Source organism: Rattus norvegicus, chromosome 14, assembly GCF_021556685.1.
Source record: "Rattus norvegicus strain SHRSP/BbbUtx chromosome 14, alternate assembly SHRSP_T2T, whole genome shotgun sequence".
Taxonomy (NCBI): Eukaryota; Metazoa; Chordata; class Mammalia; order Rodentia; family Muridae; genus Rattus; species Rattus norvegicus.
In genome coordinates, this window is record NC_141547.1 from 69,788,494 (window position 1) to 69,806,665 (window position 18,172).

Consider the following 18,172-nt stretch of genomic DNA (forward strand, 5'->3'; position numbering starts at 1 on the left):
TTAGCTCAGTGGTAGAGCGCTTGCCTAGCGAGCGCAAGGCCCTGGGTTCAGTCCCCAGCTCCGAAAAGAAAAAAAAGAAAAAAAATGATATGGAAGGTGATCACATGTGATACCCAGTGTCCACCTCTGGCCTCCACACATGTGCGTACACAAACAAATACATGCACCAGAGATACCCACAAAAAATGAAATTTTAATGTCAAGGTGTATGTGAATACTTGTGTTTGTAAATCAAAATTAATACATCGTTTTGTGCAGTCAAATATTATATGAACACATAATATTTGTACACAAATTTTGTGTAACTGACGTATACTAGGGACTCACTTCCCAAAATGGATCATTTCTACTATTATTGCATATTAGGCCTCATTTGATTCTAGGTTTTTCAGCTTACAGTTAAATTATGTTCTAAAAGTTTATTGGAACTCTTGAGTAGTAGTTGTCCATGAAAATAGGTGCCAACATGAAGTCTACCGCAGCAGAAGTCTATAGTGCTCATTAATGGTGAGTTTTTATTCACTGTCATTATAATTTGTCTATTGAGAATTTGAGTTTCTTATCTAAAAGAATGAGAATTTACTTTCTATTCTCTCTTTAGATAATACTTTGATTCCTTCCTATCTTTTCCTAGCCTCACCAAAGTGGCTTACTTAGTATACTTTACTCCTTCATCAGGGAGTATACTGCAAAATAACCAGACACCTGTATGAAACCATTTGTCAGTTAGCCAAAATAAAAAGATGGGGATTGAGTTCTTATACCTTAGAGCTACTTCATTTGTTGTCCATAGAAGTACATAGCATGCTTTTCCAGTGAACTCCTGTGGCCGAGTGACTAGTTGCTTGGAAAATTATTTAAGGTGCTTACACTCTGTTTTTTTATTTTATTTATTTTTAAATTTCATATATGTATACTATATTTGCATCATTTCTCCCCCCAAGAAACATTGCTTTAGTGCTTTATTATGTCTTAGCCTGAAGAGAATAGAAACCTTAAACTGTTCATGCCATGTTTAGTGAATGCTTTTCAGTATGGAGAAAACAAGTTTGCTGGGATTCTTGCCTGCTAGTAGCTGGAAAGTGTCAGGTGGACCTGCCCTGCGCATGCCACAGTGTGAGTTAGAACTTGGCTTGCACATAGCATCATATAGTGCCATCTTGATTTGCCTGTAGTGTTTAGGCACTGTCTAGTAGTTCTCCAAAGTATAATTCCTGTATTTTTCAAGATTAGGTACCTAACTATGGGATGAAATAACTTGCACTTAAAAGAAGAAATATTGATTAACTCTTTCTTAGAGCTTTAATCATATCACTTATTGGTAAAGAGAATTTCAAAAGCATGTTTCAAACCAAATATTATGAGGAGCATTGTGTATCTTGTTATTCTTTATTCTAAAGTAATGTTTCTCAACCTGTGGGTCACAACCTCTTTGGAAGTCTAATGACTTTCACAAGGGTTGGGTCACCTAAGATAATCAGAAAACAACGTGTATTTCCGATGGTCTTAGGAACTGAGACACCACTCCTCTGTCTTTAGACAGATCCACATGTAGATAAGCCAACATACCTGGACACAGACACCCGAACAAATGCAAGGGTGTGTGATAGGGTTGACACCATAAGGCACTTTGGCAGACCAGTCAGTCACACATGTGTAGAGAAGACTAATGTGTTGAAAGCAGCAATATTGGAGGTAAAACAACACTTCATGAATTACTATTGCTGGGTAAATATAAAATCATTAACTACTGCAAAAAAATAGTATCTGTACCATGGGAACTTAATTTTTTTATATTCCTATTGAATACTGCCCCCTTGTGATAGTTAAAGGAATATAAAGGAAAAGAAAAAAAGTAAATCATAGGAAACATTAATGAACTATATTAAATGAACTGTGCCATGTATGATCTTTTGTATTAAAGCTATTGTTATTCTCATTAGAAAACCATACCATGACAGTGGTTCGTGTAGAGGAGAAGACTAAGGAAAGAAAATATAGTAAGAGTTTTTGTACAGTGTGGTTCGACCTCAACAATTGCAGCAGGAGTTGAGAAACCATAATGTGGTATTTGTTGTGAAGTTGAACAAACTAAAAAGCCATTTTGATAGCAAGCATCTGAGCTTTGCTGGCAAAGACACCAACTACTTTAGAAGCAAAGAGGATGGACTCAAGAAAGGCAGACTTGACACTAGTGGTAGGTACCATACACACAGTGTAGCAGCCGAGGAAGCTTCCTGTTGGTGGCACAGTCAGACTGGTGGTGAAGGGTTTTTGCCAGCAGCCAGAGACATTGTTCAAGTTCTTATTGAAGGTGAGTTTGTTATGCAGTTGAGTGCAATTTCCTTATTTAAGGACACTGTCTATTGAAGAAAAGATGGCATATCTGCTGATATTCTTGGTCAGGTAGTCCAGGAAATTAAATATGTTCCACTTCCAATATTCAGTATCCAGCTTGATCAATCTACAGACATTGCAGATTGTTCACAGTGACTGATTTATGCAAGGTGTATTAATGATAGTGACTCTAAATATGATTCCTTTTTTGCAACCATCCTGAAACAACAATTCTGCATGTGAAGTATTTGACATAGTTAGTTCATCTTTGAAAGAGCACAAGGTCTCTTGGGGACAGGTTTCTGCCTTAGCTGTGCTAGGATGGTGATCAGGATTTCAATGTTTGGTACTGAATGAGTCACCAGAAGTCATCGGAACTCTACTTTATTGGCAAATATTACCAATGAAGACACTGCCACAAGAGTTACAAGAAGTAATGAAAAGGACCATAAGTTCTGTCAGTTTTGTCAAAGTGAGTACTTTATAAACAGTCTGCTGTTTTCAAAACCGTGTGTGAGTTAGATGCACCAGAGCTCTGCTGTTTCACACTGAAGTGAGGTGGTTCAAGAGGAAAAGTGGTAAAACATGTTTTCGAGCTTTGTGATGAACTCAAAATGTTTTTTAATGAGAAAGCAAGACCGTAGTTTGAAGCACTTTTCAACAATAAAATGGAATCACAGAAGATAGCTTACTTTGTTGACATCTTTACCATCTTGAATAACTTAAATTTATCACAAAATGCAACATGCCTCGATTTGTCTGAAAAGGTCTGAAAACTTTTAACCTACTTTATCTGCTTTCTATGAGGCACATGACATTGAAACAGACAAAAAGATTACTATGATAATTTCTATGAAAAAGCACTTGCTTGCAGACGAAATTTTATTGTATTTTCCAAATCTACATGGCACTTGCAGGAAGCCCTTTCACAGTCAAAGTTGAAGGTGTTCCTGAGACAGTACAAAAAGAGTTCATTGAGCTTAATAACAGCAGTGTAGCAAGAGTTGCTTTGATCCACAGTGCTAGTGACAAACTTCTGGAGCAAATATTTCCAGTCATGACCTGTTCTCTCTGAGACTGTGTTGTAACTCCTTCCATTCCAACACCGCATCTTTGTGAAACAGGGTTCTCCAGCTTGTTGGTTATCAAGGCTAAATATATAAGTAGACTCATGGAAATTAATCTTCACTGTCCTCTTGTAAAGATTACCATGAGAATTTCTGATCTGGTTAGAAAGAAGCCTTCTCAACCTTTGCACACTGACACTGGCTTTTTACATATACTGTCACAAAATGAAGCAATGTAGCTTACTGTTGCTATTAAGACTGTTAGTCGTCCTATACCATGCTTCAAAACGAATTTTTGTTTATTTGTAGTTAGAAATAAATATTTCACAATATATAATTACATATTGTTTTGTGATTAATCACTATGCTTTACTTATGTTCAATTTGTAATAATGAACATATATCCTGCATACCAGGTATTTACATAATAATTCATAACAGTAACAAGATTATAGTTATAAACTATAAACTATATATTTGGGGTGTCACCACAACATCAGGAGCTCCTAAGGATTTCAGCGTTAGGAAGGTTGAGAACCACTATTCTAAAGGTTCTCTGGTGCCATCTACTGAATGTCTTTCTAAGGAAGATCATGGGGAAAAAAGTATAAAATTTTCATTTAATCTTTTTTAAATTAATTTTTCATTAATACACCTTATTTTTTATTTGTAGATGGGGTCTCACTATTTTATTCATGCTGGCCATCAACTTGAAATTGTCTTACCTCGGCCTCCTGAGTATTAGTATTTATTATAGACATATACCACCATACCTAGTATAATCTGTTTTTTTAAAGAATGAATTTAAGTTTGTAGATGGAGCAGAAAGTTCAGTGTTCTCATATATTTTCCCCACATTCTTTAAATTTTCAGTATAAACATACTATATTTTGTGTAATTGATAAATCAATAATTGGTGAACGTTATAACCAAAAGTAACATGGCGATGAAAGAGTTTATTTCATTTTAGATTTCCAAGTGGCCGTCCAACACAGAGAAAGTTCAGAGCAGGAACTCAAGCAGGGTAGAAACCTGAAGGCAGGAACTGAAGTAGAAGCCACAGAAGACTATGTAGCCTTGGCTGTCCTGAGACTCACTCTGTAGACCAGGATGGACTTGAAATCAGAGATCTGCCTGCATCTGCCTCCTAGTGGGCTTTCCAAGAAATCAACCTAGTCCCAACTATTAGTAAATTTTGAGCATAAACTTACTCATAATTTTTATTTCTCTTTTAATTAATTGGCATCCACAGTAATGACTCATTTTTTTGATTCTAGTAAACTTGTATATGTTTTCTTATTCTTGATATCATAAGGGCTATCAAACTGATTATTTTTCAAAGAACCAAATGAACTTTTTTAACTTTAAATTTTTTACTTATTTACTTCACTTCTATGTATATAAGTATACCATCACTCTCCTCAGACACATCAGAAGAGAGCATCAGATCCCATTACAGATGGTTGTGAGCCACCATGTGGGATTTGAACTCAGGACCTCTGGAAGTACAGTCAGTGCTCTTAACTGCTGAGCCATCTCTCTAGCCCTGAACTTGTTGGGTTTTTTTCATTTATTTATTTATTCACTTTACATTGTGATCACAGCCCCCTCCCCTCCTGGTCCCCCTTCACACAGCTCCTCTTCCATCCCTCCGTTTTCTCCTCTGAAGGGGAAGGTACCCCCGTGTCAAAGCACCCTGGCACATCAAGTCACGCAGCACTAGGCAAACCCTCTCCCCCTGAGGCCAGACAAGGCAGACCAGTTAGGGGAACAGAGACAAAGATACAGAGTCAGGGATAGCCCATGCTCCGGGTGTAGAAGTCCCACGTGGAGAGGAAGCTGTACATGTACGTAATTTGCAGGAGGTTGATCTAGCCCATGGAAGCTCTTTGATAGTTCAGCCCTTGGTGCTTCCAAGGGTCCAGGTTAGTTGATTCTGTTGATCTTCCTGTGGAGTTCCTATCCTCTCTGGGCCCCCTCAGTTCTTCTCCCAACTCTTTAACAGAACTCCTCAAGCTCCATCTAATGTGAAACTATATTCTTTATTCTAGTCTTAAGCAATATAAACTCTTGATGACTTTAAAGCAAGAAAAGTTCTAAAATCATGAGTTTTCCCCCTTAATCCAGTTTTTGCTTTCATTGTTTGCACGTGCTCTCTAGACCTTATATGACACTAGAGCGTAGAGGCATTAAAAAAAAGGGGACCACAAAGATGCTTCTTTCAGGGTAAATGAATGGCCTAAGAGTTTTTACTCTAGGATTTATCGCATCTGAATGAATTGTGTATTTACAATATAGTGGATATGGGAAATTTGATTTTAAATGAATCATCAGTTTGAAAAATGCTTAAGAATTTTGAATGATGAATTTAAAACATTTTTTTTTTTGGTTTTTGGTTTTTAAAGAATTTAGTTAATTCAATTCAGTGAACCAAAAATACTCACAGTAAAAATCATCAACATTTATATGTAAAACAAAATCTATTTTTTTTTCTTTTTTTTTTTTTGGTCTGGTTTGGAGGGCAATTAAAGTTAAAATATTCTTTAATGGGAGTTTATTATCAACGAAGTCTTTTGTTCTAGAAATAAAGAAAATTAGTACTGTAAAAGTCTCGCTAAAACAAAACACTGGGGCAAAAGCAAAATAAAACTGCATATTAGACAAGAAAGAAATCTGTATCCTGAGCAGGAAATTTTCCCTGGGAATTTATCAGGAAGGACACATGAGCTTTCTGGGTATCCTTATCTTTTCATCATTTTGGATCAGGATTTCTCCGATACTGCAAAACCAGGTTAGCTTGCCCACAAGCTTTTGGGGATTCTCTCATTTCTGTGTCCCATCTCCCTACAGACCCTACTGATTACAGATGCTTATATTACTGTGTCCAGGGTTTCTATTCATTCTGGGCATCTGAACTCAGGTCATGTAGGCTTGTTTAGGAAGTGCCTTGACAGCTAAGATTTTAAATTTACACAGAAATCTGAAGTTTATTTTATAATTATGGGTCAATCAACTCTAAGAACCAGATAAAACAAAACAGACAAAGAACACATCCAAAATTAATCTCAGAACATTCCTAAATACAAAACAAAGTTCTCTGGAATGTTTACTTTCCCCTAAGTCAATAGATTATAACATACAAAATAAGATTCATTAAGTAAATGATCATAGCATACAGAAATAAGATTCATTGTTTAAAGTATTGGAAGAAAATAATAAAGAGCAAGATCAGACCACCGAAGGCTAAAATACAAAGACAAAAGGGTTTGGGCATGAAGTGTTAGCTCAGCGCTTGTTCTTGCCGAGGAAATGGGTTAGATTGCCAGCCCCCACATAATGGCACAAAAAGATCTATAACTCCAGTTCTGGTGTACCTGACACGCTCTTGGACCTCCATGAGTATCAAGCATGCACATGGTATATTGCACATTCATGTGAGCAAAACACTTGTGTATATAAAAGAAATAAAAACAAAAAGGGGGGGGGATGAGGTTTTCTTTAAAACAATAAAAAGCTAAGAGCAACAACAACAAAAACCATGGGTTGAAAGCTAGTACAGTGTGGTACTATAGAGATGGCTCAGCAGTTAGGAACTCTCAGAGGACCTGGGTTTATTTCCCAGCACCAACATGGTGGTGGTTTACAAACATTCATAACTCTAGTTCCAGGGGATATGATGCTACTTCTGATCACCCTGGACACCAGGCATGCCTGTGATGCACATACTTTCATATAGACCAAGCACTCACACACATAAGAAATAAATATAACTAGGCATAGTGGCATACAGTGAGGTTCAGACCAGCCAGAGATACAAGTAAGCAAGCAGAATATTAAAAATAAAAATCACTACAGTGGAATTTAAAACGTAACTTTTAAACAGTATTGCATGTAGTAAGAGTTTGTGAAAATCTGAAGAAGCCATGAATCACTCATCTCTAAGTTGGAAGTGTTTAAGGCACTAAGAAAGGACAGATAGAAAAAAACAACTACTATGTGTTTAACTACTCTGTGTTTACTATGTGTTTAATGATAGGTAGGTAGAAAAGAATTAGGGAGGGGACTGATGCCAGACATCACCATGTAAACTAGAGCTGCATGGCTAGAATTAAAGAATTATTCATGTATTAAATAGGACAAATATGTTCATTGTAAACATTTATAAGAAAGATATGCTTGTAAAAACCTCCAGTGACTAATAAAAGAATTGATGTTAGACTATTTAAACCAATAGAAGAGAAAATAATGAGAGAATATTTTGGAAGAAAAACTGACACTGAGGAAAGTATAAATGGAAATACCAATTATTTAATCTGTTAAAATGGATTGTCAAGTATCATAAAATTCATTACCTAAGTGTTCTTCACATAGGTTTCCACATAGATAAAAAGCTAGACAAAAATCAAGACTGATGGGGGTGGAGAGAATGCTTAGTGGCTAGCTGACATGTTTGCTGCTCTCGCAGAAGACCTGAGTTTGATTCCCTGAGTTCACAACCTCCTGTAAATCCAGCTGTAGGGGATATGACATCTTCTTCTGGCTTTCATAGGCTGCATTCTAGTACACTAAAGTACACGTGGACACACAGGCACATATATACAGTATTAAAGATAAGTAAATCTTTAAAAAATAAGTACTGAGACTGACCATTCATATATAATATATTAACACTAAACATAATAAATTTCAAATACAAAGGGAAGTATTGTTCATCAGAGAATCCATGACAGTTCTGAATCTTTGAATCAAAAATAATAGTGACTAAAAATAACAACCAGAATATTATAAATGTCATAAAAAGTTTGATATTTTAATTAAGTCCAACAGATCAGTATTAAAAAGATACTGAGACCTATAGCTCATTCCTTTAAATTTTATACCCAGCAGTTTGGAAAAACAGAAAACTTGCAGGAAGATTGCAAATTCATATCCAACGGAGCTACATAGTGAGGCTCTCTCACAGAGAACTGAAACTATTCCTTCTTCAGATCAAAAAGCAAACATAATGTTACTTATGTTGTGTGGATTGAAGCAGTTATCTTCTGTTCTGAGTCAATACTTTTTACTGTGTTACTATCAAGGCTTGTTAGGCATTTTTCCTGCATTTTTGAGGTTGATGCTTTTGTGTGTGTGCTGCATCCTATTAATAAATAGTTTTACAGTAACGGATTCTCATTTCTTTACCCAGACTCCAATTCATGGGATAATAAGCCCCTCTACTTTGTTGTTCAGAGTCCTTTTTTTATGTATTGCTAAAGTCTATTCGGTACCATTTTGTTGATATATCTCCGGGGTGTGTGTGTGTGTGTGTGTGTGTGTGTGTGTGTGTGTGTGTGTGTGTGCGCGCGCGCGCGCGTGCATGTGTGCGCGCGTGCGCACGCATTCTCATCTGTAAAATTGATAATTTTCTTTTGATATTGTTATGTGCATGCTTTTGTCCTGTCTTGACATCAGATTAATAGCCTTACCAGATGAGTTAGAAGTACAGCTGCTTTTGACTTAAAGAGTTTAAAACAGTTGGAATTAATTCTTGTTTCAATGTCTGATGGTAAAGTCGCCATTGAAACCATCTGTTCTTGGATTTTTTTTAATTGAGTGTGTTTGTTTATTGATTTTATCTTTATTTGTTTTAAGTCATTCGAGACTTTCTGTTGTTTCTTGAGTTAGCCAGCCAGCTTGTGTTCTTCTGGGAATTAGATTATTTTGCCTAGGTTATCTAATTGAAGTATCATTTTTATAGTATTTATATTTCTGTTTTTTTCTTTTAAAATTGATGGTGTTACTTGTAATCCCAATTTTAGCAATTTTGAGTTTATCTTTTTTTTATCAGTCTATTAATGTTTTACTGTTGTTTTTTTTTTTTTTTTTTGTTTGTACCTTTTTTTTTTAAATTGATCTCTATTTTTCCATTCTGTATTTCATTGATTTCTCCTCTGGCTGTTTATTTACATTCTGCTTGCTTTGATTTGGTTTTTAGTTTATTTACTTTTAATGTGGGACATGAAGTTATTGATTTGGACTTTTCTTCTTTTTGTATGTGTTTAGAGTTTTAAACTTCCAAGCACTCTTAAGTACATCTTCCACCTGAATAAGCACTCCTTAATTTGATGATTTGCTCTTTCTCCATATGTGAGAATTTTTAAATAACCATGGTTTAAAAGCTTTTATTTTAAACATTTCTTTATCTCCTTTTTTATTTTAATTTAATTAGCAAGAATAAACAAAACGACTTCTGTTTTGCTTAGAGATTTCCCCAGTAGATCTTCTAACATTAGATACATTGTTTACTTTGGGAGTTACTGTAGACAAAATACATGTAGTATTATACATTTATTTCACTTTCTACCATTGCCTAGTTTTCCTGTATACTTCACTCTGTGTATTAAATAAGTATTCTGTAAACTGAAAGTTGAGATTATTTTAGCCTTTCATTGGTAGTACTTTCATAGCTCACAGCCTGGTTCTATAGTCTCTAATCTTTTATTATAATAGCCCCCAACTAATATAGAACGAAAATACTACAGTATTAATTTTATAACAAATTGCCTCTAAAATTTAGCTGTTTAAAATTGGGCTGGAGAGATAGCTCAGCACTGAGACTGCTCTTCCCGAGGTCCTGAGTTCAAATCCTAGCAACCACGTGGTAGTTCACAACCATCTGTACACAGCCATCTGTAGTGAGTTTTGATGCCCTCTTCTGGTGTGTCTGAAGACAGCTACAGTGTACTCATATATAATAAATAAATCTTTTTTTAATGTCTAAAATTATACAGATATATTAATTCACATTTTCTCTGGATCACAGATCTGATCCAGAGAATCCATCTATTTCAGCTAGATGAATTAGCTCACAGTTCTTCACAATTTGAGAGTCAGCTGAGATTTCAACCTTGTAAAATTTTTTTAATTTAGAATATATACTTCCAGGAAGTGTGCTGTTGACTTTTGAAGATGCTCTGCTTATTCTTGTGAGACTCCCTTGGGACTGCTCTTCTGAGGAGAGGAGTAAAATGGAAGAGACTAGAAAAGACAGAGTGAGGTCAGGACAAGGCAGGTGACAGAATAAGATTATGTGTGAACTGTACCGATAGGAACAGTCTGTGAAGTGGTGACCTATGTCAGTATAAACTGATGTCCAATAGCATACTTCCACTTTGTGCTGTCAGTCATCTAGGCTGCCTATTATGACATTGGAGTGGACTACCAACACTAAGTGTACAGTGATACAGGAATCTACAGGAATCTGCAAGCACACAGAATGTGTCTTAAGTTTTTTTGTTTGGTTAACTTTGAAAAATGAAGATATGAGGCAAAAACTTAGGGGCAATATAAAACCTATTGGAGATGGCAGCATTCTTCCCTCTAAACAAATGGCACATTTTCCTTAGTTTATATAGAGGACTGCTTTATAGACCACCCCTGCTAGAGCTGCTTATGCCTTATATAAAACAGCACAGTATTTACATGTAACTAGACACATTGTCTCAGGTGCCACTTACCTATAAATGGAGCTTAAACTCCCTTACAGAGATCTTACATTGTACTCTTTTGTTTCTATTTATTTTGTTTTTTGTTTTGTTGTTGTTGTTTTGAGTTACAGCAGATTTGCACAAGCAACTTGAGAAGCATCTCTTTGTCTTATCCCACTTCACCGGTATATATTCCATAGTATACCAACCATAAAGACATAAAAGAGACAAAACATGATTTAATGAATAGGGAAGAATTTAAACTTAGCTTTAAACTCAGATATAATTCTAGTTATACGACAAAGTGTTTTTGTTCCTTCTATGGTAACTTTTTGTGAATTGACGAATGATTCTGTTCAATAAACTGCACAGCAATTATCAAAAATACTTAAATTTTAAAACAACCATCTTATGTAAACAGATAATATGAAGCAAGATTCAGTGTTTAAAAGTGAGAAATTTTTATAGAAGTCATCTATTTATGAAGTAATAATTAAGAAATGCATCTGTTACTTCTGTGTCCAATAAAGAAACTATTTATTTTGCTTTATTAGGAAGCATATGATAATATCATATTTTTTAACAACAACAAAAAATAACCTCACTGGAGTTTGTATGTTATCACCTCAGGTATGAAAACTTACTTTGCATTTTGACTCTGATTTATAATATTACCATTCAATCTGTGTCTATTTGCTTCTTTTATTCTTACAAACTCTCGCCTCTAATAACAGATCACACTTAACTGAACTGTTTATATATCTGACACAGTTTAATATTTTAGTTACAATTATATATTTTTTGTACCATTTTATGATAAGGCCCTATTATGACTTCCCATTTTCTATTTTTGCTACTTTAATAAATATGGAGACAGAAAACATAGATGGTATGTGGCTAGCTTAAATTCACAAAGGTTGCTAAGATTCTTACCTATAGCTAGGTCTTCTGGTTCATAGCTGATAGATTGTAAACAGAGAGTGAAAGCAGAGACTAAAGTCTTCTTTTATATCCCATGGTGCCTTCTCTCAGATGTTTTTCATAATTGAAAAATACTTGCTTTTAATTAAATAGTATGTGTTATGCAATATCTCCACCAGATCTGAGAGAATATTTTATGGTTGGATAATATGTTGACTTAAGTTGAATTTTGTTACAAAAAATTATAATGGACTTGATAGAAGTAGGATTTTTTTCCTTTCCTCCCTTTGAATTTTATATTTTCAAATTCTCTTGTGTTATAGTCATGAACATATCATGACAAATGACTTACCATGCTGGGATGACTTTCCTTTACCTTTTTAACAGGTATTCTAACAAATATGGAAGTGTGAAACTAGGAAACACTGCCCCTCAGTTCTCACAGAGCTCTGGGCCAGCACTGGTCTGTCGTACTGGTCTGTGTAAGTAAGTGTCTCTAGAAGTGGGTCTGTTTCAGAGAAGCAGGAAGCCTTCCCAAGTGTAATGATCTGGCCTTCGTGGCTTCTCATTCTTTCTACCCCTGAAGGCCAGAGAGACCAGAACTGTGTATAAAAAGTTACGTACCACCAGGCCAAACAACGTATCTTGCTGGGACTCGGCTGGTTTATAGATGACCTTGTGATTAACCTATACTTGATACAGTAAAGTCCTTTAATTGATCCCATGCCCCATTTTACTGATTTCTGCCAGTGGGGAGTTGGGGGGGCTATGAGAATGAGGGCATACAGGCCTGTGTGAGAGCTTTACTGTGGTTGTAGCTAGCCAACATGTTTTGTATGATCAAGATCTTCAACAGTAAATAATACTGCCAGTTGGATGATACTTGCTGCAATTTTTCTTTAATAAATAAAATACCATAATTCTAGACAGTTTGCTTTCTTCACTAGCTCTACAAATTTAAGGAAGCAATGTATCAGGATATTAGCAAATCTTGAACCTTGATGGCCACTCTTTAGGTCACTGTACTTGCCTGCTGCTCTCTACAATGACCATTTTTCTGTATAAAAGAAAATAAATCTTTGATGACAATTGAACATAATACACGAAACACATTTGATAGAATGAATGTAAAAAAATAATCATTGGTAAAGAGTTCTAAAGTCGTTCTTCATAGTCATTGATGTATATTATATATTGTATACCTTTGGCTCACATACGAGGTTTGTATTTAAATACCTAATGAGTTTTAATATCTAATAGAATGTTTGAACATTTAATTGTGGAGGTAAGTTCTGCTCCTGTGCCTAATTCTTTGATCTGTACTTTTTTTTGTGATAGAAATAAAAAATGGATTTTTCTTTTAAAGTTACATTTTGGAAGAATAGTTGCTATTTCTGAGTCACAGAAACTACTGGCCACTGTGGACTGACACTAGATACTAATAACGTCATTTCTCTGTAAAACCCCCAGGTTGTTCATATTTGTCTTTTAATGATACATTTATTTTTTTCCCCAGATCTTCCTCAGAACTGTGATCCTAACATTCCCTTAGTTGCTCAGGAATTAATGAAAAAGATGATACGTCAGTTTGCAATTGAGTACATCTCAAAAAGCGGTAAAATTCAAGAAAATAGAAATGGTTCAATTGGAGCAAGTCTCGTTTGTAAAAGCATCCAAATGAACCAAGCAGAGAACTGCCTTCAGGATGAGCAAGAAGGCCCCTTAGACCTCACTGTGACTCGAACGCATGAGCAAACTGCTCAGCAAGGTAAGTTGTTTGTTTAGCATATAATACATTTTTGTTCTGAAATAATTAAATATTGATACGTTTTATGTTCATAGGAAAAAGTTACATTTCTTTCCTTATTTATATGGCGTAGACCTGAGAGATAAAAATACAAAACTTTGTGATGCCGTCTTTAATAATTTATCTTTTATTTTGACTTGTGTATATATAATGTGTGTGCAGGGCTCAGGGAGGCCAGAAGAGAGAGTCAAAACCTAAAGCTGGTATTACAAGAAGTTGTGAACCTGCTGGGTGGTGGGTGCTGGGTTGCTACCCCAGGTGCTCTGGAAAAACAGTGCATGCCCTCAACTACTTAGTGATCTCTCCAGCCCCCTGTAATACATTTTTAATAGTTTATAAAAGAAAGTGTCTCTCTTGCTTTTTTCAAAATGGAGTACACAGTAAGGATTTCATTGAGAAACTTAAAAAATAAAGTATGTGTATAAAGAGATACTATGAGAAAGAATTGTTTTTCTAGTAAATAGTGCAAAACATTAGTTTAGTATTTCCTCTTCAGTTTCTGAACTGAGATGAGAAAGAAATAGATAATTTACCATTGAGATTTTTTTCATTTTTATATTAATTTGATTATATGAATGTTTTTCCTACATGTATGTCAGTGTAACACATGTAAGCCATGTGACTTTAGAAGTAGAAGAAGGTAGAACTGGAGTTATAGATAACCATCTATAACTCAGCACCAAGAGGGTGCTGAGACTCAAACTCAGGTCATTTTTAGAGCATCAGTTGCTCTTAAGCTGCAAGGCCATCTCTGCCACCCCCACTTCCCAGTTTTGTTTTATTTTTTTTATGATATGACTGGAAAGGGTTAAATTGTACATGTGATAAGTAAACTACACTCCTATCGTGTAAAACATACAGAGATACCTTATCATGTTGAATTTATAGAGTTTATTTGTAAGATATGTGTCTTCACAGAAGATCTCCCAAAAAAGCCTTTTAAGAATGTGGGAAGATGCCAAAAAAGTGGCTTGTGTGGAGATGAAAGAACAGTTAGTTTTTATTGGAATGGTTTAGGGATCATATCACTTCTTGGAGAGAAAAGAAAAAGCTGGTGTCTTTCCTGATTTATCCCATGCTTGATCAGAGATAAGATATAGGTAATGATCCAGCGATATTCACAAATGATGACTCAGAAACTGAGGAGTTTTTTTTTTTTTAAAGTATCATTGAAGTGATCCCAGAATGCATTTATGTTAGGACTCTTAAGAGATGAGCACAGCAGTGTGTTTAGAAGAAACAGGCTCTAGAGACTTATCAATATTGAAAGATGGAAATAATCTACCTTACTGGAAACCTGATTTTAGACTGCATTAGTTATGCTTATGAGAAATATTAATTATTAGGCTATAAGAAAGGTAAAATATAACTATAATATAATACTTAAGAAAAATATATATATTTTAATTTTTGGACATTGCAAAGCTTGGGATTTTTACATTTTTATTTGCTGTCTATACTGTGTCTCTCCTCTCCCTTTACAGAAGCAATGTAGCATTCTATTAGGATAGAACAAGAACCTTGGTGTCTGACAGACTTATGGTTGCAACTAGGAAAAGATGGCAAAAGAAAGGAAAATTGAAACTTACAGATAGAAGTTCAAATCCTAAATAAGATAGTGTACAAATCCATAATCTCAGCTCTTAGAAGGAAAAGGCAGGAAGATTGGAAGTTCAAGGCCAGCCTGGACTACAAGTGCCTATCTTGATAGAAAAAGTAAAATCATAAAAACCAAAAAAATGAGACCAATAGAGTGTGTAAGACCTTACAGAGAACATCATATAACTTTTTGATAGACTTACATCTCAGCTGATTAGAAATACTTTTGCATATTTAACGTTCAGTCAGAATTTTGCTAGTTTGATGGTTTTACTAAAGTGAAATGATTTCCTGATCTTAAAATTGACAAGTATTAAAGAGTCAAGAATAATAAAATCAAGGTTATGAGAAGTGTGCTTTAAGACCCATGAAGGACTTATAGTGGAGTAATTAAAACTGGGTCCTGTTGGTCACAATATTAATCAGTAAAATCTCATATTTCCTAGGCATTACTGAAATCTTAGTAAGATGCAGGTGTCAGTAGAGATCACTGGGGAAGATGTCCTGTTCTGCAACTGACTACACACCCAAAAGGAGGTTGACAATAGGTTTCTACCTTAAGCTGCTCATAAAAATGTTAAGTGGTAAATATGAAAAGCACATTAGCTGTTCAGAACACTGGACAGAATAGAATTTTGACTAATGAAGTTTCTGGAATATGACTTCTTAGATGAGAGAATGCAGTTTTCATCACTTGTAGCCTTATGAACTTTGCATGCTAATTGACCATCAATCATTTTGTCCTGTAATTAGAAAAGTAGTATTAATAAAACATTAATGCTATTGTATAAATTCTAATATGTTAAATTACAGCATTGTCCTTATTGCTTTTGTAGCTCTGGAAAACATGATGATCAAAAGCAACTTGGGGCAGAAAGGATATATTTGACTTAAACATCCTGATCATTGATTGAGAGAAATCAGGACAGGAAGTCAAGCAAGAGCAGAGACAGGAAGCGTGGTTGCTTGTTTTCTGTGGCATGCTCAGTTTCCTTCTTAAACAACCCAGGACCATCTACACAGAGTGGTACAGCCCAGAGTAGTCTGAGCCTTCCCACATCTATCATTAGTCAAGGAAATTCCCCACAGACACTCCCACAGGCCAACCTAATGGAGGAAATTTCTCAGTTAAGGTCTCCTCTTTCTGATTTAACATTAGTTTACATCAAGTTAACATTCAAGATTAGCTGTCCCAAGTCCATCCTTGTCAGTTTGACACCCAGTTGCTTGTCCTGGCATTGCACTTATTTTCCAAATGCTAATACTCACCACCAGGATATATTTCTGCCTTACACAATGTTACTATCCCATTTGCTACCACAAGTGTATTATATATTTTAGAGTAGGTGGCAATGCCCTTTGAAGAATATTTAGTCTTTTAGCTTCGCATAATAATAATACAGATTTATAAAAACCACTAATTATACCTCAATCAATGGTACATTCCATGACAAATAGAGGAAAGAAAACAGGTATCGGCTTAATATATATGTATTTGTGCATACGTGTTCTTAACAAAGTAAGATGGAAAAATTCATATCAGCTATTTCTGCAACATGTCATGTGGTCTTAGCTGGTATTTATCTTCCTCTACTAGACATTCCTCTAAAATACTATGTATTTTCTCTACCCTCAGCAAGCACCTTAGCAGCTCTTCTTTCTTTTACTGGAGGGGTGACCCATATCTTCATTCTTTTTTTTTTTTTTTTTTTTTTTTTGGTTCTTTTTTTTTCGGAGCTGGGGACCGAACCCAGGGCCTTGCGCGTCCTAGGCAAGCGCTCTACCACTGAGCTAAATCCCCAACCCCCCCCCCCCCCCATATCTTCATTCTTGAAGAGCTCATCTGTGCCCTTTGTCATTCTGGGTAGATTGTTTCCTACTGACTTTAATCATAGTACATGATAGCATCAAGAGACACCCTAAAGGATCGCCTGCACTCCAGAGTAATCTTCCCTACTTCCTTTATGGAGAAGCAATCCAATTTCCCCCTGCAGTCTGAATCATTCACCCCTCTAACACCTTTTCTTTTCTTCCCTCCTTCCTTCCTTTCTCACTTTCTTTCCTCCCCCTTTTTAAAGATTTCTTTAAATGTATGGATGTTTTGCCTGGTATGTATGTCTATGTACAATATGTGTACTTTTGAAAAATTTGAAGTGAGCATCAAAATCCCTGGAACTTGAGTTACTGATTGTTTTCAGCCACCATTTGGGAGATCAGAACCAAACCCAGGTCTTCTAGAAGAACAACAAGTGCTCTTTTGCACTAGGTCATTGTTCTAGTTGATATTGTTCCTTCCTTAAAAGTCTGTTGACTTAAAGGACATCAAAAGCCCCAAATAGCCAGTAGGGAGGCTTAGTGTCCAGTTCAGTGGAATGTTTGTAGTGTTTCCTAGTAGAAATATTCCCTCCAGGAAAGCCTAGGCACAGGAAGCAAAATTTTCCTAGTGAGTCACTGGGAGTGATGAGTGGAACTTCCTGCACCCATTAATCCTAGCTGTAGGAGTAATAGTACCATATATTAGACACTGACTCAAAGCATATACTGCCTTCTAAATGATTTTCTAGAGCTCCAGGATATTGCCACCCATTTAGTGCTATCACTAAACAGTGTTTAAAAGGCCGTTCCACCATTCTATTAAGCCAGTGCTTCAAGTCTATAAAGAACATGGTATGGACAGTGTTAAGTATACTGTCACACTTTTATGGCTGGGAAATTAGTTCTTTTGTCTAAACTGATGCTGTGTAGAATACTGTGCTAATGGATAGTAGTTTGGACAGAGAGGCATTATATGCAGGAAATGAAAACCCATATAAATGTATACTCCGGTAAGGACAAACATTACCCTCTCCATGAAGGAAGTGGCCTGATGTAGTTTACCTACCACCCAGTCACTGGCTGGCCATGCCAAGGAATGGCACCATAGTAGGGACTTGGTGTTGGTCTCTGCTGCAGGATGATTTGGCAATCAGCAG

General features: G+C 35.7%; 1 protein-coding gene across 19 annotated transcripts in view; it reads left to right on the top strand.

Annotated features, from left to right (window-relative positions):
- Window positions 1-18,172, top strand: part of Lcorl (ligand dependent nuclear receptor corepressor-like) — a 136,193-nt gene that overhangs the window by 72,893 nt on the left and 45,128 nt on the right. For 17 of the 19 annotated variants that reach the window (XM_087584061.1, XM_087584074.1, NM_001432820.1 and 14 more), the window contains one exon: window positions 13,311-13,562. In XM_087584061.1, coding sequence (XP_087440187.1) covers window positions 13,311-13,562 — 252 coding nt within the window. Of the gene's footprint in view, window positions 1-11,972; window positions 12,281-13,310; window positions 13,563-18,172 lie in introns of those variants that run through there. The other 2 variants (XM_087584073.1, XM_087584066.1) reach the window with 2 other exon arrangements.